The sequence below is a fragment of the Podarcis muralis genome, chromosome 9 (genome assembly GCF_964188315.1).
Source record: "Podarcis muralis chromosome 9, rPodMur119.hap1.1, whole genome shotgun sequence".
NCBI classification, from domain to species: domain Eukaryota; kingdom Metazoa; phylum Chordata; class Lepidosauria; order Squamata; family Lacertidae; genus Podarcis; species Podarcis muralis.
In genome coordinates this window covers 61,053,845-61,076,328 of record NC_135663.1, presented here as the reverse complement: position 1 = coordinate 61,076,328, position 22,484 = coordinate 61,053,845, and the positions used below count along the sequence as shown (strand labels likewise).

The 22,484-nt window shown below is 42.2% G+C and overlaps 1 protein-coding gene across 5 annotated transcripts in view; it reads left to right on the top strand.

Moving 5' to 3' along the window:
* The window catches only part of FAM114A1 (family with sequence similarity 114 member A1), a 52,609-nt gene that overhangs the window by 23,751 nt on the left and 6,374 nt on the right, over window positions 1–22,484 (top strand). For 3 of the 5 annotated variants that reach the window (XM_077934387.1, XM_077934388.1, XM_077934392.1), the window contains 9 exons: window positions 4,512–4,619; window positions 4,756–4,865; window positions 7,227–7,361; window positions 13,358–13,510; window positions 14,423–14,546; window positions 15,589–15,674; window positions 16,398–16,574; window positions 17,211–17,350; window positions 19,187–19,259. In XM_077934387.1, the coding sequence (XP_077790513.1) occupies window positions 4,512–4,619; window positions 4,756–4,865; window positions 7,227–7,361; window positions 13,358–13,510; window positions 14,423–14,546; window positions 15,589–15,674; window positions 16,398–16,574; window positions 17,211–17,350; window positions 19,187–19,259 (1,106 nt within the window). Of the gene's footprint in view, window positions 1–1,582; window positions 1,667–4,511; window positions 4,620–4,755; window positions 4,866–7,226; window positions 7,362–13,357; window positions 13,511–14,422; window positions 14,547–15,588; window positions 15,675–16,397; window positions 16,575–17,210; window positions 17,351–19,186; window positions 19,260–22,484 lie in introns of those variants that run through there. The other 2 variants (XM_077934390.1, XM_077934389.1) reach the window with 2 other exon arrangements.

Here is a 22,484-nt window from a genome sequence, read left to right as displayed (position 1 = left end):
TTTATTATAAACCCAACAAATTAATCTTTCTCAGCAGAAGAGCAGGCAAAAATCCTAATATATTGTTTCATGCTTTTAAAAATGCTGAGGTGTCAGAAAAAATGAATGATTAGTAAAGTTATTGGTACATAGATTTTCTTGAAAATGAGAGCATGCATGGATTTTTAAAAAGAAAATAGCTAAGAAACAAGAGAACTGGTGTAACAGAAAGTAATGGGTGGAGTGGGCTGTGTGGGAGAGACATTGTTCTCTCTGGAAAGTCTTGTGGAAGAAGAATAGCCATGAAAAAAGAAGCTGTGTTTTAAAACATATTTTATGGTTTTCTCTTGTTGCCATGAAACGTAATAACACATATTACTACTCCTCAGAAATAGCAGTATATTGCTTGGTTATTGAGTGGAAGAACTAGACCTGAATGGGATTCACCTGCTTCCAGAAAAGTCTCTAGAGGGCCAGTGGCCCCGTCTGAAGAACATGTGATGAGGAGTGATGGGCTGCGGTGGGAAGAGGGAATTGCCCAAAACACATGTTCCTATATATTATATAGGAAATCCAGGATTTATATCAGTAATATGGGAGTTCATATATACACATACATTTGCGCGCTCTCTCTCTCTCTCTCTCTCTCTCTCTCTCTCTTTCTCTCTCTCTCTCTCTCTCTCTCTCTCACACACACACACACACATACACACACAAACCAGTGTTGCAATCAATTAAGGATTTGTGCTTCTATTAGATATTGATTTACTTGTAATATGTTGTCAGAATCTGACAAGGTGCATCCCTGAGGAAATGAGTAATTGAAATTGCTATTAGATTATCTCTTCAAAGCATACTTAAGAATATTGCAATGTGAGGAATATGAAATTAGTTGGTGGGTTCAGAATTAAATGAAGCTCAGAAAGCGGGTCAGTACAAGCAATACAAATGTTTATGAATTTGTTGAAGTTAATCTGAAGTAATTAAATCCCCAGGAAGCCAACCCAAAGACCTAGAGGAAGTGAATATTGAAGTGGTGATGTTTGGTGGTGATTCAAAGCAATTTCTAGATGATTAAAAGATTCTGAGGGAATCCAAATGGTTTTCATAACACCTGAGACAAGACAGTTAAATTAAAAATAGAATTTAATGTCAATGACTCTGAAGTGATGCACATTAGAAAAGAAATCCAATCTGTTTTATCTTTTGAGGGTGGGTTCTTAATTAGGTTCATGTACACAGCAAAGATAACTTGGATTAGTAAGACTACTCCTCAGAAATAGCAGTATATTGCAGTATATTGCTTGGTTATGGAGTGGAAGAACTAAACCGGAATGGGATTCACCTGCTTCCAGAAAAGTCTCTAGAGGGCCAGTGGCCCCGTCTGAAGAACATGTGATGAGGAGTGATGGGCTGCGGTGGGAAGAGGGAATTGCCCAAAATCAGCTGTAGGCCAAGTTTGCATGTGATGTCGCACATCTGTGTTGCGGTGGTGGGCACCCACAATCCTTCTGGGATTGCTATAGCTTTCCAAACATGCCAGGATATTAAGCCAACTTTAAGTCAAGGCTTCATATCCTAATTTGTTCAGAAACCATTACACATTGTTTTCCAGTACAGACTCAAAAGGAAACTAGTTTACTGAGACTTCCTGACTTGTGTAAAGGGAGGACTGCAGCAGTTGCATGTGAGTTTATATCTTGGCTTATTAAGGTGAAAAATGATTGTCCGAATGCATCCAGTGGCTTGCCTAAGGCCACCTTGTGAGTTCTTTTTAGAGAGCAGTGTTGAACTGTGGGTCTCTGCCTCCACAATTTAATTACTTGGGCACTTCATCAGCACTCAAGAGCTGTCCCACTAGTCGTCATGAAGCTAGCACGTAGGAAAACTGCAGATCTCATAAATTCTGCAACACAGACATTTAGGATTGCTGTGTGAGGCAAGCATCGTCTTTTAAACATAGAAACCTGAAGCACTGGGTTGCACCGTTGGTGTTCTAATGTACTTGTCATCTAAATATTTGGTCTTCATCTGGTGATTCATGGCCCATTAGAGGGTTGCAACCTGGTCTAAGGTGGACTGCATAGTCTGCTAACCAGCAGCATAGCAACTGCCATCTAGGTGTGTTGTAGCTTAAGATGGACCATGGAGGTGCTATGGTTAAGATTAAAAAAAAAAAAAGTTTTACTCTCCTTTGTAAACTAGTAACATAGCTACCAAAATAAATACTTTCAAAAATCTTGTAATTGCTTTGTTTGACTGGGAGAAGCAAGACAGAAGAGGCACTTTCAGTCACATTCTTGTGAGCGGACCAAAAATGCTTGCCTGCCACAGGTATCATGGTTTCAGTGCATAACACCCAGCCCCATTGTACATTATAAAGTGCCAAGCGACTGCATGGCCCCACTAGGCTTTCTGGTGCCAGTGTAACACAATGGCAATGATGGCAATACTCCCATAGTACCCATGCAAATAAGACAGTATCAGTTCCTAGCTACAAGGATGCTATGATTATGATGGAACTAATCCATACTTCCTCCAGCACATGAAGCATCCCATGGTCCAGTTTAGGAGGACAGCAAGTAACCCATGATAGCCACAGTTTCCAGAGCTTCCCTCTGACAATGGTTCGGATGTCTTCACAGTTAAAACACAACCAGCAGCAGTTTGCAAACCTTCGTTAAGCATCCTTGCTGAGGCTTCTATATTCCTCCAAGTGCTCTGATTGGCTGCTCCTGCACAGACATTTGGGATTCTCCATTAATGCCAGTGGGAGTTTTAAAAAGTATTTTGCTGGCAGAATGTGGCACTATGATTCGAGGTGGGACCAACCTGTAAGTGAGCATAGTATCTGAGCTAAACCCCTGCCTAGCATAGTGTAAAGCAAATTGGTAAACGTGTTTCTTTCAAGCAGTCAGCAAGATAAAATTCTGCTTCTAAACTAACTTCTCAGTTTGGCTCCTTTGAGTCGTCATCCCCCCACCCCAATATATGTTTTTACCCTTAGGTGCAATTTCTCAGCAGTTCTGTTTTATAATGTTGCAATATCTTATGTAATGGAATGATGTTTGGTGTGTAGTTATTATTGAATTCATTGGTACATCTCATGAGTATTTTCGCTAGTGATCGCAAAACCTTGAAGCATTACCGGAACCTTTCTTCTCATCCATATTCCTAGCCCTTTATTGCATCTTGTTCTAATTGGATTTCGCTGAAGCGTAAAAATATAAATAGTTTGTTCCAAACCAATAACAATCTATTTTACCACCATGGCAGTTCCTCATAAAACGCTTACTTATATTTTGATTTATAAACTCCACTCAATTAACCACATCTTGTTGATAGCAATAAAGGGAGTGAACTAGCGAAGTCAAACTTAACGCTCTCCAGTTAAAGACAATGCAGTGGGCAACACGATCCCATGTGTATTTACTCAGTTTACTTGCGAGTAAGTATTCTTAAGTTGCTTGAAAAGTGCTGACATTTGGATGTATTGTGCCCTCAAGAAATCCTAGCATTGATTTATGTTCTTCTATCTATATGTAAAGGGACGCGGGTGGCGCTGTGGGTAAAACCTCAGCGCCTAGGACTTGCCGATCGTCAGGTCGGCGGTTCGAATCCCCGCGGCGGGGTGCGCTCCCGTTGCTCAGTCCCAGCGCCTGCCAACCTAGCAGTTCGAAAGCTCCCCCGGGTGCAAGTAGATAAATAGGGACCGCTTACCAGCGGGAAGGTAAACGGCCTTTCCATGTGCTGCGCTGGCTCGCCAGATGCAGCTTTGTCACGCTGGCCACGTGACCCGGAAGTGTCTTCGGACAGCGCTGGCCCCCGGCCTCTTGAGTGAGATGGGCGCACAACCCTAGAGTCTGTCAAGACTGGCCTGTACGGGCAGGGGTACCTTTACCTTTACCTTATCTATATGTATGACTGGCCAAACAGGAATAATTCTATAACAGCATGACAACAACAACAAGTTTTATTATTTACATGCTGCCCATCTGACTGGGTTGCCCCAACCACTCTGGACGGTTGCCAACAAAACATTAAAAATACAATAAAGCATCCACCGTTAAAAACTTCTCTGAACAGGGCTGCTTTCGCTTGTCTTCTAAAAGTAACTAGTTGTTTATCTGTTTGACATTGATATGAGAGTATTTCACAGAGCGGGCGCCACCACCGAGCAGCCCGTCTTACTGGTTCCCTGTAGTTTCACAGCTTGCAGTGAGGGAACCATCAGAAGACTATCAGGGCTGGACCTCAGTGTCCAGGCTGAATGATGGAGGTGGAGATGCTTCTTCAGGTATATAGGGCCAAGGCCGTTAGGGCTTCAAATGTCAACACCAACACTTTGAATTGTGCTCAGAAATGTACTGGAAGCCACTGTAGATCCTTTAGGGCTGGTTTTATATGGTCCCACATTCAATCTATCCTAAAATCTTAGCCTTTTATTTACTTTAGTTAAAATTCTCCTTTTAACTGGGTTATTTAGCTCATTTTGCAGAACTGTTGTGTATGAAATATTTGTGTCATTGCAGGCCATGGGCTAACAGCAGTTAAGGAAAAAGCAGCCACTCTCAGAATTCATGTCCCGGGAACGTCAGAAGATGTACAGCCTTCTGACCCAGCAGAAAGCCCCATCCCAGGTGATAAACATACCTTGCCTTGGCAAAATATTCTTAATAGGAACACAATACTATTGTTTTAACCTAGTACAAACTTGAAGTTTGAGGTCACATACCGGCATTATTTTCATTTGGCCTTTCTTCTTCTTTCTTGAAGACATGGACGAGACCACACAGGACAGCTCTTCAGAGAACACACCTTTGCCTTCATCTCCTTCTGCATCACGTGGAATGTTTTCAACCATCAGTAGTGCCGTACAGAACACCGTAAGCAATTCTAGTTACAAAAAGAAGGGAAAGGAGTGTACTTGTTATAGAAAGGGTTTTTGTTTTTTGTTTTTTTGAAAACTACAATTAAGGAAGCCCAAGAAAACACACTATGGAAAAAGTATGATATATACAATATATTTTTCAAAGTGATCCAGTATTTTAAAATTCTGTCCAAAAGCGTTACCTGCAAAACTCACAATTTAATATGTTTTTCAGTATATGTTTTGGAGATAATTCTTTTGGATTGGATTGGATTGCCTTTGGCAAATATAGGATTGTAGCCGATTCTAGTCCTACTCAGAGGAGATCTGCTGAAATGAACAGCCATAGCTAGATTAGGTCCATTAATTACTCTTGAGTAGATCTTAGCTGGATCCAACCTATAATGTATTTATTTCTTACAAGCTTCTCCATAATTATACCTCACATGTGTGCGTAGGGCATAACACTAGCAAAACATTAAGCTGCTGTAATTTGCATTGTCTTTGGTTTCAGTATTGAGATCTTTCCCACTCTGCATCCAGAGTTCAGGTATTTGGAGGGAAATATTTTGATTCAACCATAGACTGGTACCCTACTGTGGAATGATGATGCTGAACAATGTTCTATGTTTCCAGAGTTCAGAATATGATCTGCTTATCATCTTCCAATTTTGCCACCCAGTCTCTCTCTTTAAAAAATATACTGTGATGGAGAAGGAAAGATTTGAAGTAGAACTTATTTATATCCTAAAAGAGTTGATACCATTTCAATGTAAGGCAGCTTTTCTCATAAGGGTTTGTAGCATGATTTTATAAGTGAGAACTTGGCAGAAAATTTTAAGTTCCTGGAAACCTGGCATACCATGATGGCATGAATGATTGTCGTACCCTAATGAAAATCCAATCTATTCCAAGTATCTCTTAATATCTTCAGGGATGGAATGGTCAGCTCACCAAAAAGTGGCGTGTACAGCCTTGAGAATCTGCGTGCCTAGAAATTGACTCTTCCTGCTTGTTGTTTTTTTTTATTTTAAAAAATGTAACACCATGGGCTTTATGGGCAGGGTATGCCAACTTCAAAGCAAAAAAAAAATCCTGTTAGGCTTTTCTCTCCCCCCCCCCTTTGTGGGACACATCAAGCTCCCTAATCTACCCTGCGGACGACTTTGGAGTTTCATCTCCAAAGCCAAAAGCAGCTGGACTCAGCCTGATCTGAGTCTCTTATCCAAAGTAGCAGATGCTAGAGCTTTGTTTTGACTGACTATGTGTTATAAATGCTTCAGAGATTCATAAACTCCCAAACCATATTGATAGCAATAGAAGCTGTCATATCTGTGAATAATGCAGATGTTTCTATAACACCTTGTCAGGCTATATGTATGCAAGGCATGGGATTGATCATCTCAGCCTCAAACAAAGACAGCCTTAGGGCAGTGCAAGCAATTTATTATACAAAGTCTGCTTGCTTGCAGAATTGGCCAAATAAAGGCTGGCTCTGTGTGAACAGACCAAACGCTTAGTGCTGCCGATCCGTCAAAATCAAAGATGGCATCCGTTGCCTCGTCCCTCTCAAGTGCTATGGATTTGTTTGTTTGCTTGCTTGCTTGCTTTGGAGATACCTTGCAGAATCTTGTGTGATCCAGTGAATATTATTTAAAGATGGAAATTTAAATGCCTATATTTACTCCCCACTGCTTTCCCTAACACATTTTGCCTTCGGGGAATTTCTTTCCACATCATGTTTTCTGCCATGGAGCCTCACCACATCACGGCAGAGGATTCTCAGGAAGAGGGAAAGGTTCTAGGGTATACCCTCTGTTCAAGTGAAACATTAGCCCAGGTCTGATGGGATATCACCCAATAAAATGGCCAAAGCTCCCCTGTGCATTGCAAGAGATGATCAGTCATGGAAAGCAAGCTGTCTTTCAAATAAGTTGATTTTCCATTAATGATCTTCTCACCAAAGAACAAAAGAAAAGCCGCTGCCTAAAACAAAAATGATATTAATAATTTTTCATGCCTGTGTTAGTGGTCCCTTGTTCTATTTTATTCCACAGAATGCTTTTCTTTTAATTAACTTAATGTGTTTAACCGTGGTACTTTTTCACCTGGAATCCATATTCAATATGAGAGATGACTAATGAAGTCATAAATCCTGCTATTTGCAAGGGGAGACAAAGCAGAGGGTTGAGCAGTTATGAGCTGTGGATTCAGTGTTCCTATATAGCTTTATAGCTACATACTTAAAAGGTGTTTGGAACACAAAGCAAACTTATTTAGGAGCAAAAGCCGTTAAAATTAATGGGATTTGCTTACTTACGTATAATTGTGTTTAAGGTGTCCATAAATAAGATTATTTCTTCTCGGTTTCATGCAGGGCAAGAGCGTCTTAACTGGTGGCCTTGATGCTTTGGAGTTCATCGGCAAGAAAACTATGAACGTCCTTGCAGAAAGTGATCCTGGATTTAAAAAAACCAAAACATTGATGGAACGAACTGTTTCCTTATCCCAGGTGAAATAAGTCTATTTTGATAATAATGGAGTGTTAGAAAGTGGCGTAGACAATTACGATGACTGTATAATTGACTGTGATTTTGATTTTTAGAGGAAGGCTCTTGGAGTTTCGAAGAGCTACATAAAATCATAGAATTGTAGAGTTGGAAGGGACCCTATCGGTCATCTAGTCCAGCCCCCTGCAATGCAGGAATCTCAACTAAAGCACCCATGACAAATGGCCATACAACCTCTGCTTAAAAACCTCCAGAGGGTTATTCACCATCAGTAGGAATGAGTGAGGGTTGCTCAATAGGCTATCTTCTATGTGGCACATTTTCACACAAGTTTCTCTTCGGGGGTTGGACTAGATGACCCTCAGGGTCCCTTCCAGCTCAATAATTCTATGATTCTATGATTCATAAATTACGTAACAAACCAGTGCAGCTACCTTTAAACTCTTAAGAAAAAAAGAAACCTCCCATTTGAGGAGAGGGGAAATCTGCGCCGGTTCTGTTGGCCTGTTTACACCTGTATATTTATGCATCGCCTAGAAGCTGTGGCTTGGGACAACTAACGAATGTAATAAATAATACCTACCAAAGTATGCCAGGCAGGAATTCACCCAGAACAGTGTTGAACACGCCATGTTTTCTTCATCATGCTGCCATCCAACTTTGCTTTTATCTGACCCCCTCTCCCCCACCAATAGCTCACTGTGTGAACACAAGGGGTTGCAATATATATTACTATCTGTCACATTTGAACTTTGCACTTTCCACACCAGTCAAAGTGATAGATGTCTCCTGTGATATCCAAAACTGGTATGGAGACCCACTATATGTTTTCAGGGGTTTGCATGTAATACACAGTTTCATGTCTTACTTCCTCCGTGGCATTAATTTGCTGTGTTCTTCGGTGAAGCATCTTTTTCAAGAACGACCATGCAGCATGTTATAATCATGCTTCATTTAGTAATTCATGGTAGATTTGTTGCTTTGTTGCTGTTTTTTAACTGTTTATTTGTGTTTTTATCTCATATTTTTATTTTGGGAACTGCCCTGAGACCTTTTGAATAAATCTAATAAATAAAAATCATAGAATCATAGAATCATAGAGTTGGAAGAGACCACAAGGGCCATCGAGTCCAACCCCCTGCCAAGCAGGAAACACCATCAGAGCACTCCTGACATATGGTTGTCAAGCCTCTGCTTAAAGACCTCCAAAGAAGGAGACTCCACCACACTCCTTGGCAGCAAATTCCACTGTCGAACAGCTCTTACTGTCAGGAAGTTCTTCCTAATGTTTAGGTGGAATCTTCTTTCTTGTAGTTTGGATCCATTGCTCCGTGTCCGCTTCTCTGGAGCAGCAGAAAACAGCCTTTCTCCCTCCTCTATGTGACATCCTTTTATATATTTGAACATGGCTATCATATCACCCCTTAACCTCCTCTTCTCCAGGCTAAACATGCCCAGCTCCCTTAGCCGTTCCTCATAAGGCATCATTTCCAGGCCTTTGACCATTTTGGTTGCCCTCCTCTGGACACGTTCCAGTTTGTCAGTGTCCTTCTTGAACTGTGGTGCCCAGAACTGGACACAGTACTCCAGGTGAGGTCTGACCAGAGCAGAATACAGTGGCACTATTACTTCCCTTGATCTAGATGCTATACTCCTATTGATGAGGCCCAGAATTGCATTGGCTTTTTTAGCTGCCGCGTCACACTGTTGGCTCATGTCAAGTTTGTGGTCAACCAAGACTCCTAGATCCTTTTCACATGTGCTGCTCTCAAGCCAGGTGTCACCCATCTTGTATTTGTGCCTCTCATTTTTTTTGCCCAAGTGCAATACTTTACATTTCTCCCTGTTAAAATTCATCTTGTTTGTTTTGGCCCAGTTCTCTAATCTGTCAAGGTCGTTTTGAAGTGTGATCCTGTCCTCTGGGGTGTTAGCCACCCCTCCCAGTTTGGTGTCATCTGCAAATTTGATCAGGATGCCCTTGAGTCCATCATCCAAGTCGTTGATAAAGATGTTGAATAAGACCGGGCCCAAGACAGAACCCTGTGGCACCCCACTAGTCACTCTTCTCCAGGATGAAGAGGAACCATTGATGAGCACCCTTTGGGTTCGGTCAGTCAGCCAGTTACAAATCCACTGAGTGGTAGCATAGTCAAGACCGCATTTTACCAGCTTCTTTACAAGAATATCATGGGGCACCTTGTCAAATGCCTTGCTGAAATCAAGGTAGACTACATCCACTGCGTTCCCTTCATCTACCAGGCTTGTAATTCTGTCAAAAAACGAGATCAGGTTAGTCTGACATGACTTATTTTTCAGAAATCCATGCTGACTATTGGTGATCACAGCATTCCTTTCTAGGTGCTCACAGACTGTTTGCTTAATGATCTGCTCCAGAATCTTCCCTGGTATTGATGTCAGACTGACTGGGCGGTAATTATTTGGGTCCTCTCTTTTCCCCTTTTTGAAAATAGGGACAACATTTGCCCTCCTCCAGTCTGCCGGGACTTCGCCTGTTCTCCAGGAATTCTCAAAGATGACTGCCAGTGGTTCTGAAATCACATCTGCCAGTTCTTTTAATACTCTTGGATGCAGTTCATCTGGCCCTGGAGACTTGAATACATCTAGACTAGCCAAGTATTCTTGTACTATCTCCTTAGTTATTCTGGGCTGTGTTTCCTCTGCTGAATCATTTGCTCCAAATTCTTCAGGTCGGGCATTGTTTTCTTTATCGGAGAAGACTGAGGCAAAGAAGGCATTGAGGAGTTCAGCCCTTTCTGTGTCCCCTGTTTGCATTTCACCATCTTCTCCTCTGAGTGACCCCACAGTTTCTTTGTTCTTCCTTTTGCTACGAACATACCCATAAAAGCCTTTTTTGTTGCTTTTAACCTCTCTAGCAAGCCTGAGTTCATTTTGTGCTTTAGCTTTTCTGACTTTGTGTCTACACGTGCTGGCTATTTGTTTGAATTCCTCTTTGGTGGTTTCCCCCCTTTTCCATTTTTTGTACACATCCTTTTTTAATCTTAACTCAGTTAAAAGTTCTTTAGATAGCCACCCTGGCTTCTTTAGGCACCTTCCATGTTTCCGTCTCATTGGTATTGCCTGAAGTTGTGCTTTTACTATCTCCCTCTTAACAAACTCCCAGCCATCTTGAACTCCCTTTCCTTTTAGTATTACTGTCCATGGGATCTCACCCAGCACTTCCCTAAGCTTTATGAAGTCGGCTTTCTTAAAGTCGAGAAATTGAGTCCTAGTATGCTTGGCTGCTCCTTTCCGCTGTATAGTAAACTTCAGAAGAGCATGATCACTCGCGCCTAATGATCCTTCCACTTCTACCCCACTAACCAGGTCATCAACATTGGTTAGGACCAGATCTAAAATGGCTGTTCCTCTTGTTGCTTCTCCCACTTTCTGGACAATGAAGTTGTCTGCAAGGGCAGTGAGGAATCTGTTTGACCTTATGCTCTTGGCTGAGTTTGACATCCAACAAATATCCGGGTAATTGAAGTCCCCCATTACTACTATCTCCCTTCCTTTTGCATGCTTGGCCATCTGTTCCAGGAAGGCATCATCTATGTCCTCCGTTTGGCTTGGGGATCTATAGTAAACTCCCACAATGAGGTCACTGTTATTCTTCTCTCCCTTAATTTTGACCCAAATGCTCTCACTTTGGCTTTGAGGTTCTAAATCTTGGATCTCTTCACAGGTATACACATCCCTGACATATAACGCCACTCCTCCTCCTTTCTTGTCTGGTCTGTTTCTTTGAAATAGATTGTATCCCTCCATTATTACATTCCAATCGTGGGATTTATCCCACCAGGTTTCAGTGATTCCTATTATGTCATATTTAGTTTGCTGTACCAGGAGCTCAAGCTCATCTTGTTTATTTCCCATGCTTTGCGCATTAGTGTACAGACATTGAAGTCCATTAATCATTCCCCCGTGTCTCTTATTTAAGGATTTTCTCCTCCCACCACTAGGTCTGCATGCTCTTTGCTCCATTCGGTCTATGACATTTGGATGATCATCTTCATCAATTGATAGACTCCTACCTTCAGGAGCACTGTCTCCCTCCCCCACATTAGTCAGTTTAAAGCCCTCCTGATGAGGTTTCTGAGATTTTTTGCAAAAACATTCCTCCCAACCGTTGTGAGGTGCAGCCCATCGCTTGCCAGAAGTCCATCTTCAAGAAACTGCATTCCGTGATCTAAGAATCCAAACCGTTCCTGTTTGCACCATTTGCGAAGCCAGTTGTTCACTTCCACTATTTTTCCCTCTCTCCCTGGGCCACGTCGTTCAACTGGGAGGACAGATGAGATGACAATTTGTGCATTTAATTGCTTCAATTTCCTGCCCAGAGCCTCGTAATCTCTTTTGATCTTCTGGAGGCTATTGCTTGCAGTGTCATTGGTTCCCACATGAACCAAGAGGAAGGGGTATTTGTCAGTGGGTTTTATGATTCCTTGCAGTCGTTCAGTTACATCTTGGATCTTAGCCCCGGGGAGACAGCACACTTCCCGAGACATCTTGTCAGGCCCACAGATCACTGCTTCTGTTCCCCTCAGTAGGGAATCCCCTATCACCACTACACGCCTCCTCTTAGGTCTGGTCGGGGTTCTTCTGTGAGCTGTCGGTTCCAAGGTCGCCTGGACATTCCCAGAGGACTGCCTTTGCTCCTCGTCTTCATATACCTGATCGACTGTAATGAGGGAGAGATCCTCAAATGGAGTCTGCTCTTCGTCTTCCATGCTAGGGGAAAGGACCTCAAAGCGATTGCGTATTTCTAAACAATCAGAGCGAACCCTGTGCCTCCTACTTCTTTGAGTCACGTTTCTCCATATATCTGGCTCCTATGTTGGTGAACTAGCCACCTTCTCAGGGGAGTCCCCTGTCTCTTCCTTGGTGGAGACGGTGTGCTCTGTTGCTTCCAAGAAGAGTTCCAGCTCTCTAATTCTTTGGAGCGTAGCTACACGTTCCTCCAGTTGCTGGACTTTGTCTTTTAAGAGGGCAATCAACATGCAATTTGATGCCCTCAAAAATGAAATAAATAAATAAGTATTTTTAAATACAGTAGTACCTCTGGTTACGTACTTAATTCGTTCCGGAGGTCCGTTCTTAACCTGAAATTGTTCTTAACCTGAAGCACCACTTTAGCTAATGGGGCCTCCTGCTGCTGCCGCGCCGCCGGAGCACAATTTCTGTTCTCATCCTGAAGCAAAGTTCTTAACCCGAGGTACTATTTCTGGGTTAGCAGAGTCTGTAACCTGAAGCGTATGTAACCTGAAGCGCCTGTAACCTGAAGCGTATATAACCCGAGGTACCACTGTATGGTGTTTTGATTCAATGTCAAAATAGTTTTTGAGCTATTCTAACAATGTTTCATCATAAAATCAAGAGCTAACTAACTGCTGAAATAAACAGAGTTTTTAGTTGGGAGGGTACCTGCTGCTGTTCCAAATCAATGTTACAAAATATGATCAAAGAATTTAGTCCCAAAGTGTCAAACTAGCTTCTGATGATGCAGTTGTGTATTATACTGAGAACAGGCTACAAAGAGAAACAGTGTAGTAAGCAGCTGTTAAGTTGGGGTAAGGGTTGGAATTTTTGCTCTCCAAAGTCAACTGTCCCAAGCAGACAGACCCTTAAAAAAAAAGAACAGAAACCAAAATCCACTAGAGAGACAGCTAGAATAATCTGCAGTTTAACTACCAGAAAGCAAAAGCACAGACAAAAAAAAGTGCAAGCCCCTTAAAAAAAAAAAAGGGAACAAGAAGAAGCAAGCTATAATCACCACTAATTGCAAAACTCGTACAGAGAATACTGTTTAAAATGTTTTATTAGACCTGTTGTAATACAATGAAGCATTTTACCTCTGCTGGTAAGATCTAACTCCAATTTTTATTCTTATTGCCCAGAGGAGCTGGGACTGAAGGTGATAAAATTTGTCAAATCTGCCATGCAACCAATTAACCAGCAGCTATGATCTATATTTCCACAGCTGTTGCGAGAAGCCAAAGAGAAAGAGAAGCAGAGGCTAGCCCAGCAAGTGACATTTGAAAGGACAGCACATTATGGGCTGCTGTTTGATGAGTTTCAGGGTCTGTCTCATCTGGAAGCTCTAGAAATTCTGTCTAATGAAAGTGAAGCCAAGGTACAGTATGTGGACTTTATAAATCAAGATAACAGGAATGCTTTCTGGGACATATTTCTCAAGAATATCTCCCCGTAAGATTGAAACCCCATCTCTAGCAAGCTCCTTAGGAGCAACAGTTTGCACTTATTTATGTAGTCATTTGAATTTATACCCTGTCCTAGCCTGCAGGCTCAGGGTGCCTTACAATATTTGAAATTTCTACACCATCTCTGGTACATTGTGCCCCACAGCCACCAACACTGCATTCCCCCTATATTTCTAACAGCTGTGCTCATTGCTTCCAATAAATAAGTAAAACATTTCTGGAACTAGATATATGCAGCTTGTAGGCTTTTGCAGATATAGATACATACAAGTACAAAGCATTTCTATTGCTCTAAATAAGTTCAGCAGTTCAAGACACAACACTGGGCCAGTAACACTGACTAACAGACAGATAGAATAACTGCAGACTACTGAGCTGAAATGCGTTAATTACAGATATAGTCAGGGCACTGAGCCGTTACCATAGTAACTGGCTTGGCGGACCTCGTACCTGTGATTAGCTCATCCATAGGTTGATTTACGCTCATGAAGGAAATTAACTCCTTCTCATGTTCCATTACTCCAGCACTATGCTATGTAATGCTACAGTCGGCATCACGTTGCCATTGAAGACAGTCCCACAGTGTTGTGTTAGTGCAGCAGTTTCGGTTGGCCAATGGCATGGATGATGTAGACGCAGTTGGATGTATGGTACAAAATGTTTTTCAGCGCAGAATAGGGCTGACAGGTGCAACAGGACACTGAAACTGCCTTGCTCCATTTTTCTTGCACATTATGTGCTGCAGATACACTGAAATGCTCAGGCCCGTGTATGTGTGTGTGTGTTTATTTATTTATTTATTTATCTAGTTATTCTTCTTTTAGATACAATCATACTTAACATCCCTTGAAGGAGAGGAATTGGAAAAAACAAAAGATGCTTTAATTGCTATTAAAGCAATCTTTCTTCCAGAAGAGTCAGAAAATGAAGACAACGAAGGAAAGAAAGGTAGCTGCTGAATTGTCAGTGCAGCACATGTGTGATAGAGGAGTCTACATGTTTAATTAAAAACAATTAGATCCAGTGGCGTAGCGTGGGGGGTGCAGGGGGGGCCGGCCGCACCGGGCGCAACATCTGGGGTTAGGGCAAATCCACAGGTTAGGGGGCGCAAATCCACGGGTTAGGGGGCGCAAATTACTTGCCTTGCCCCGGGTGCTGACAACCCACGCTACGCCACTGATTAGATCAGTTATGAATGACCCAATCCTCAAAGTGACGTTTCTGAAAAACCTTCCCGCTGAAGATACTGATGTCCAAGTCAATATTTATTTGTTTGTTTCATAAAATCATATACCACTTGATTGTCTACAAAAAACAGCCACTCAAAAAGGGTAAAACATTATCATAAAGAATATATGCAGCACAAAATCAAAGAGACTTAGAAGACTGTACCCACTGTTAGCAGTCTCTAGGGTTAGGAATAGCAAAAGTAGGAATTATAGATCAGCAGCAACTCACTGATGGGTTAGATCTAGGCACATTCTGATGTTGCCCAACCCCCATGTCAGGCACGAGGCAGTGCTTCTTAACTGGCAAGAGCTCCCCTCATTTGCTACTGAGAAGTCATCTCAAGGGCTTTCGCATCATCTGGGGGGCCTTGGGGAAGCCATTTATTCCCCAGTGCGAGCAGCACCTGACAGTTAAGAAGCCAATGCCTCATGCTTATAGCTGGGTTGGTGCCACTCTCTCTATATAAAGCTATATCAGAAATGTTGTAAGACAGGAAAATAGAAAACTGGTAACCAATCTATTACTTACGACAAGAACTGAAATTGCTTCCAAGTGGAAAGTGGAAACTACATCTATTGAAGAATGGCTTAGAAGGTAGAATAATGTGACGAGGAAACTTACTTATTTGCTAAGATTTAAGGAAGAGAGCAAAAAGAAATGCCTTTATAAAAAAAATAGGATTCATGTTTTTTGGGAACGGAATATAACTATCAAAATATTTCAAGGGTCGTTTTTTCTTGTTTCCTTTTTACTTTTGCAGCAGATGCGGGAGATGAGTTTGTGACCATGCTTACAGAATTGCTCTTTGAATTACATGTTGCTGCCACTCCTGACAAACTTAACAAGGTGGGTGACTTTGTTTGCCTTTGGGGGAAAAGGATTCTGCCCTTCTTCACCAACACAGGGAGCATACTAGTTTTAAATAGCTAGTGTAGCACACTAGGAGGCAGAGCAGTAGTGCAATTGCAGCTTTGGTAAATTGGTGGCTGTAAGCCGAGAGAGTTGTAATGAAGAATTATGAGTTAAACCGAACATAATTGGGAAAAGAGGTTATCTGCCTGCACTGTAATTAATATGTCCACATATTGTTCACATCCAGAAAATAGGATTTCTTAGAAAAAGAGATATTAATTGCACATTTCAAGTTTGTGAATCCTTATAGGCTGTTTCTTCAGAATGTGACATAAAGCTGCTAATGTTTGAGGCCCAAAAAGCCTAAGTCAAGCAAACCCAAATTCTTTATTCAAAATTATGCAGGTCATAACAAGGGGTGAAATCGGGCAAGAATGGTGAGACGTTTGGGGATGTGAAAGATGTTCAAAACAATGAAGGAAGGAAAATAGCCACTAGCATTGTTCTGCAAATGCTTGTACAAACACTTGCAGAAATATTCATGCACTGCTAAAACAATGGATGCTGTAGTTTCATGCTTCCATGAGACAGTTTTGGCCAGTGAAAAAAATCAGGCAGCCTCTTTCACACAGTACTCAAACTATGTCATTCTAGTGCATATTGAAAGAGCATGTCATTCTTCATGCTAGATTCTCTTTTGTTCTGATTCTTTTGCAGGCTAGAAAGAAAGCTTATGATTACCTGGAAGAAGGTAGACTCCCCGAATCTACAGAAAAAATGGAAGAGAACAGAGAAGAGAAAACGAAAGTAGATGAAGCGAACCAAGAAGGTGAAGAAAAGCCTCAAACAGGGGAATCTGGAGACACAGAAGAAACAAAGAACAAAACTGTAGAGGTGAGCAGATTTCAGTTTGTCTGCCTATCATCATATTTTGTTATTACACGTAAGTAACCATAGTACTGACTTGAGCTGATTAAGTTGTATCTGTGTGATACCTAGTTTGACTATTTCCAGGAATTAAAACTGTCTCTGTCCCATCTGAATATGATTTCAAATCAGCTGGGTCACATGCATCACATTTCGCTTGAAATACTGTGCCTATAATGGACTTAAGTAAGTGGGATTAAAATACGTTTTCCACAAATCAGCAAGGAAGATTCATGCACATAGCAGACTTAATGCACATACAGATAAGGGGTGTGTGTCCTGTGCATATTCATATTGCAAGGCACATGCAGATCCGTTTGAAATGTCCCTTCCAGATGTTTTGGACTACAGGTCCTACAAGCTGTTCTGCCTGGGGTCAATGAAATAGTAGTCCAAAACTTCTGGAGGGCACCAGGTTAGGGAAGGCTGCACCAAACAGTGGTAGTTGGACCTTTCTAAAATGCATACACATGGAAATTCTGCAAACCAAGGTAGGACCTGACTTCACCTTTCCAATGGTATTTCCCACCACTACCTTCTCTTCTCCTTTTCTTCGTTGAACAATGCAATTCATCATCCTGAGCCTTTTGTTTTTCTTTCCAGGAAATTTACATGTTCTCTATTGAAAGCCTTGCTGAGGTAACAGCCCGTTGTATCGAACAGCTCCACAAATTAGCAGAATTAATCCTTCATGGACAAGAAGTTGAGAAGCCTGCCTTGGATCAAGCAAAAGTTCTAACAAAGTGAATATATTGTCATTCTGATTCTTTCAATGTGTGTGCAGTGCTTATTGAATGATGCTCCTTGCAGAAGATGACATTCAGTATTGTTTTGTCTTTCTGCTGCAAGAATACTTCAACTACTGTATCATCAGTGGAGGAGTTTTGCAGGTGTTGCAGGTGGAAAATCCTATTTTAAACACATTTCTGCTGGTGCAGCACATCTCTGAATCACGTACCCAAGTCCTTGGATCTGCCAGATGTCAGGAAATGCAAACAATCCTAGGAATTAATCAAGTGTTTGTTAGAAAGTAGTAACCACTGTATTTTTCGCCCTATAGGACGCACTGTCCCATAAGGCGCACCTAGCTTTTTTCGGGGGAAATAAAGGAAAAAATATTTTCCCCCCCCCCAGGCGCGGGTCTGGGGCGGGGGAAGCCCGAGCTTCCCCCGACCCCAGCCCCCAGAACAGGCAACTCTCCGCAAGCCGTGGGAGCCCAGCGCCGGGCTCCCGCGCCTTGCCGAGAGCTGCACGAAGTCTGGGCGTGCTGAGCTCAGCGCGCCCAGGCTTCAGCATCCAGGCAACTCTCCGCAAGCCGTGGGAGCCCGGCGCGGGCTCCCACGGCTTGCGGAGAGCTGCACGAAGCCTGGAGAGCGAGAGGGGTCGGTGCGCACTGAGCCCTCTCGCTCTTCAGGCTTCAGCGAAAGTCTGCATTCGCCCCATAGGACGCGCACACATTTCCCCTTCATTTTTGGAGGGGAAAAAGTGCGTCCTATAGGGCGAAAAATGCGGTAATAGAAAGTACAAAAACTATAAAATACCAAATCACATCATGAAATGAATCAATTGTTAATTATTAACACCAACAATCTAGAAACTAACAATCATATCAGGACAGAGATGTGGCAACATTCAGCTGTTTTTGCCACCCGTTTGGTAATAGATTTATTAGTCTCATCAGGGAAGATACTCAAAAGAGTATCTTTAGATTGACCAGGAAACCTAATAGAATCCTAGGAACTGAAATTGCTTTGATGCTCAAAATTCTGTTAAGAGGCTCTTCTAACCTCCTTCAATGAGTTTCGCTTTTCAGTGTACTAGATGGTTAAATCCAGTCCAAGGTGACTATGGGATGATGGAATCCAGAGCACACGAAAACTCTGTCTAGCTTCCCGCCGCAGTAGTGTCTATTTATCTACATCCTTGTATTGTCATAGCAGTATGAGAATGCCCCTAGAATGCCTTCTTACATAAGCTGCCATTCATTTCAAATCTAAGAACAAAGGAAACGGCCTTGTACCAAGTTAAACCAGTGTGTGTGTGTGTGTGTGTGTGTGTGTGTGTGTTTAGCTAAGTGTTGTCTAGAGCAGTGTTTCCCAAACTTGGGTCTCCAGCTGTTTTTGGACTACAATTCCCATCACCAATGACCACTGGCCTTGCTAGCTAAGGATGATGGGAGTTGTAGTCCAAAAACAGCTGGAGACCCAAGTTTGGGAAACCCTGGTCTAGAGTGACTGGCAATGGATCACCAGAGTTTCAGACAGGGATGTTTCCCAGTCCTATCTGGAGATTGCAGGGATTGCATCTGGAAGTTTCTGCAAGCAACTCTTGTGTACCATTGCAGAAATTTTCAGTCTTTTACACTCAATATAACATTTCTCCTACTGCATAAATGATGTTGCTATTACCGCTATTGTTTCAGTAGCAATAAACATGCTTATGTTGGTATGCCCTTGACAGTACAATACTCTTATAGAGATGTAACATGGTGCATATATTGATTACAGCAGTAGCAGTTAATTCATCTGTGCTGTAGTGAAATAAATGTATTAGTGATATTTCCTTTGTTTCTTTAACAGTTTAACAAGCACAATGTGTAATGAAGTTTTTTCCCTGTCGAAAAATTTTGCTGATTTCTTAACTTCAGTTGGGGTAAGTTATTATGCATTTTTATTCATTTACAAGTCACTTTTTAATGTCTTGAAGTCTTATTCCTTGGTTGAGTGAAAGTAGGTACACAGAAATCCTATTTCCATTGATTATTGAATTTCACCACAGAGCCATAAGCATAAAAATACTTGGGGATCTATTTTAACTATGTCCTCTACTATTTTTGCCCAAGTTCTAGGTCTTCATTTTCTGTGGTCTCTAGGTGCTGGGCAAGCAAAGTGTGAATGAGCCCTAGATTGTGATAGATATTATGGGACAAGACGAGAAGGTGAGCCCAGGGAGTGGATTGAAAAAAGAGCAGGTTCTTCTGGAACCGGGGGGTGGGGGTGGGACGGACCCTGAGAAATGCAAACTTCCAAGACTGCAACTAAAGATAGATCAAGTCTGGACTATCAACACGATTTCAAACATATTAGTGCTTGAAAGGGCCCATCTCTCAAAAAGATGAAAAGCGAAGCAGGGAAACTTTTATTTAAAAAATAGTAATTCCAGTGCAGAATTTCAGCATGCTTCATTTTTGTTTGATGGTGGAATTTTAAACAAGACTCCTGTGAGCCATTTTCATCTTCCTTGCGTCAGCAAGCATCTTTTCAGAGTTTCTTTTAAAATAACATAATTTAATCATATTGCTTTCACTCTGAATAATTGATGCTGGTGGCAAGTTACAAGAATTTGTCTATTTCTGCATTTTCTCCCCGTGTTTTATCATATTTCTCCGAGGCAGTCTTGATAAATATTTATATCAAACCCAAAAATCCAGCGTGAAATATTAATCTGATCCAACTTCAGAACTAGGCATCTTACATGACTTTTAGTTTTGACCTTGGTACCTCTGCACTTCAACAGTTTTGCTTGATTTAAGCACATAATTTAAAAGAGATTCAGCTCTGACTTGCTATGTGTTCATAGCAAACAAGTCCATATATAGCTATGCTACCAGACTGGAAGTTGGTGCTGAGCAGCAAAAGCTTTAGCCCTGGAAGTTGGGCAACTTCTTTCTGATGTGAATGTGCCTTTTAATGTGAAATTTCCTCTCTAGTTAGAGCGTATGTTTACTAGCCCTCTGAAAGACACCAAGTGATGCACATTTTACAGCTGTACATATATTTTGTACTGAGTTATCAGTATTTGAATTTTAATGCAAAGGGAGTAGAGATCCCTAGGGACGTGGGTGGCGCTGTGGGTAAAAGCCTCAGCGCCTAGGGCTTGCCGATCGAAAGGTCGGCGGTTCGAATCCCCGCGGCGGGGTGCGCTCCCGTTGTTCGGTCCCAGCGCCTGCCAACCTAGCAGTTCGAAAGCACTCCCGGGTGCAAGTAGATAAATAGGGACCGCTTACTAGCGGGAAGGTAAACGGCGTTTCCGTGTGCGGCTCTGGCTCGCCAGAGCAGCGATGTCACGCTGGCCACGTGACCCGGAAGTGTCTGCGGACAGCGCTGGCCCCCGGCCTCTTGAGTGAGATGGGCGCACAACCCTAGAGTCTGTCAAGACTGGTCCGTACGGGCAGGGGTACCTTTACCTTTACCTGAGTAGAGATCCACCTTGGTCACATTGAAATTAATGCCGTTACCACATTCATAACCAGACATACAGCTGGGACTGCAAAGGACAGGATGGCATCTCTCCTATTCCATACAAGTGAAACTCGAAAAATTAGAATATCATGGAAAAGCAGTAAAAGCTGCTGCCCCATTGTCCAAGCACAGTGGACCAACACCAGCTGATGACATGGCTCCCCAAATCTCTTTTCTGATGAGAGCAGCTTTTGCATCTCATTTGGAAACCAAGGACCCAGAGTCTGGAGGAAGAATGGGGAGGCACACAATGCCAGATGCTTGAAGTCCAGTGTGAAGTTTCCACAGTCTGTGTTGATTTGGGGAGCCGTGTCATCAGCTGGTGTTGGTCCACTGTGCTTCATTAAGTCCAGGGTCAACGCAGCCGTCTCCCATGAGATTTTGGAGCACTTCAAGCTTCCTTCCGCAGACGAGCTTTATGGGGATGCTGACTTCATTTTCCAGCAGGACTTTGGCACCTGCCCACACTGCCAAAAGTACCAATACCTGGTTCAATGCCTATGGGATTACTGTGCTTGGTTGGCCAGCAAACTCGCCTGACCTGAACCCCATAGAGAATCTATGGGGCATTGCCAAGAGAAAGATGAGAGGCATGAGACCAAGCAATGCAGAAGAGCTGAAGGCTGCAGGCTGATAGCATCCATGCCACGCCGCATTGAGGCAGTAATTGATGCAAAAGGGGCCCAAACCAAGTACTGAGTACATATGCATGCTTCTACTTCTCAGAGGTCCAATATTGCTCTATTTGTAGTCCTTGTTTTGCTGATTTCATTTAATATTCTAATTTTCTGAGTTGGTTTATTTGGGGTTTTCATCAGCTGTACGCCATGATCATCACAATGATAACAAATAAAGGCTTTACATATCTCACTTTGCATGTCATGAGTCTATCTCATATATTAGTTTCACCTTTTAAGTTGCATTACTGAAATAAATGAACTTTTCCACGATATTCTAATTTTTCGATTTTCACCTGTATATAGCAACCAGAGTTGCAGCTATAGTACTTCAACACTGGCAATGGGGCAGCAGCATTTACTGCATCTGAGAGCAGAAGGCTGGCTTAGAAGGTGGTGGGCAGTTCACATGGCAAACACTCCTCTGTCCTTCAACATCTCACCACCACTCCCTGATCCCCAGCATTTGCTGCTTGAGGTGGCCACCTCACATTGCCCAATGGTAGGGAAGGCGCTGTATACAACTGAGGCCAAAACTGTTGGCGGTGGTTGTTTACAGATGTGATTGCTCTTACTGAACTAATTTTAAGTCAGATAGCAAGGCCAAGGAATAGCTGCAAGAGGACCATATAAACTAGTCATTATGTAGATTTAGAGCAGATGAGGCTCCCCAGATTAATAGCATCTCCACACAACTGCTAAACAATGCAGTCATTTAATAACCACATTGTAACTCTGTCCTTCTCACTTCAGGACAGCAGTTATTGAGAAACAATAAATATTTTTATTCTTTATCGCTATAGATCTCCTTCACAGTGTTTGCACTAACTATTGATTATATAAATCAATATTGTTTAACAGGCAATCATTTCTTTATGTTTCAGGGGCTTGTATATGCTGAAATAAACAAAGGGATGGGTATTGGTTTTTTTAATTACTGACTTTGAAACAGTATTGTC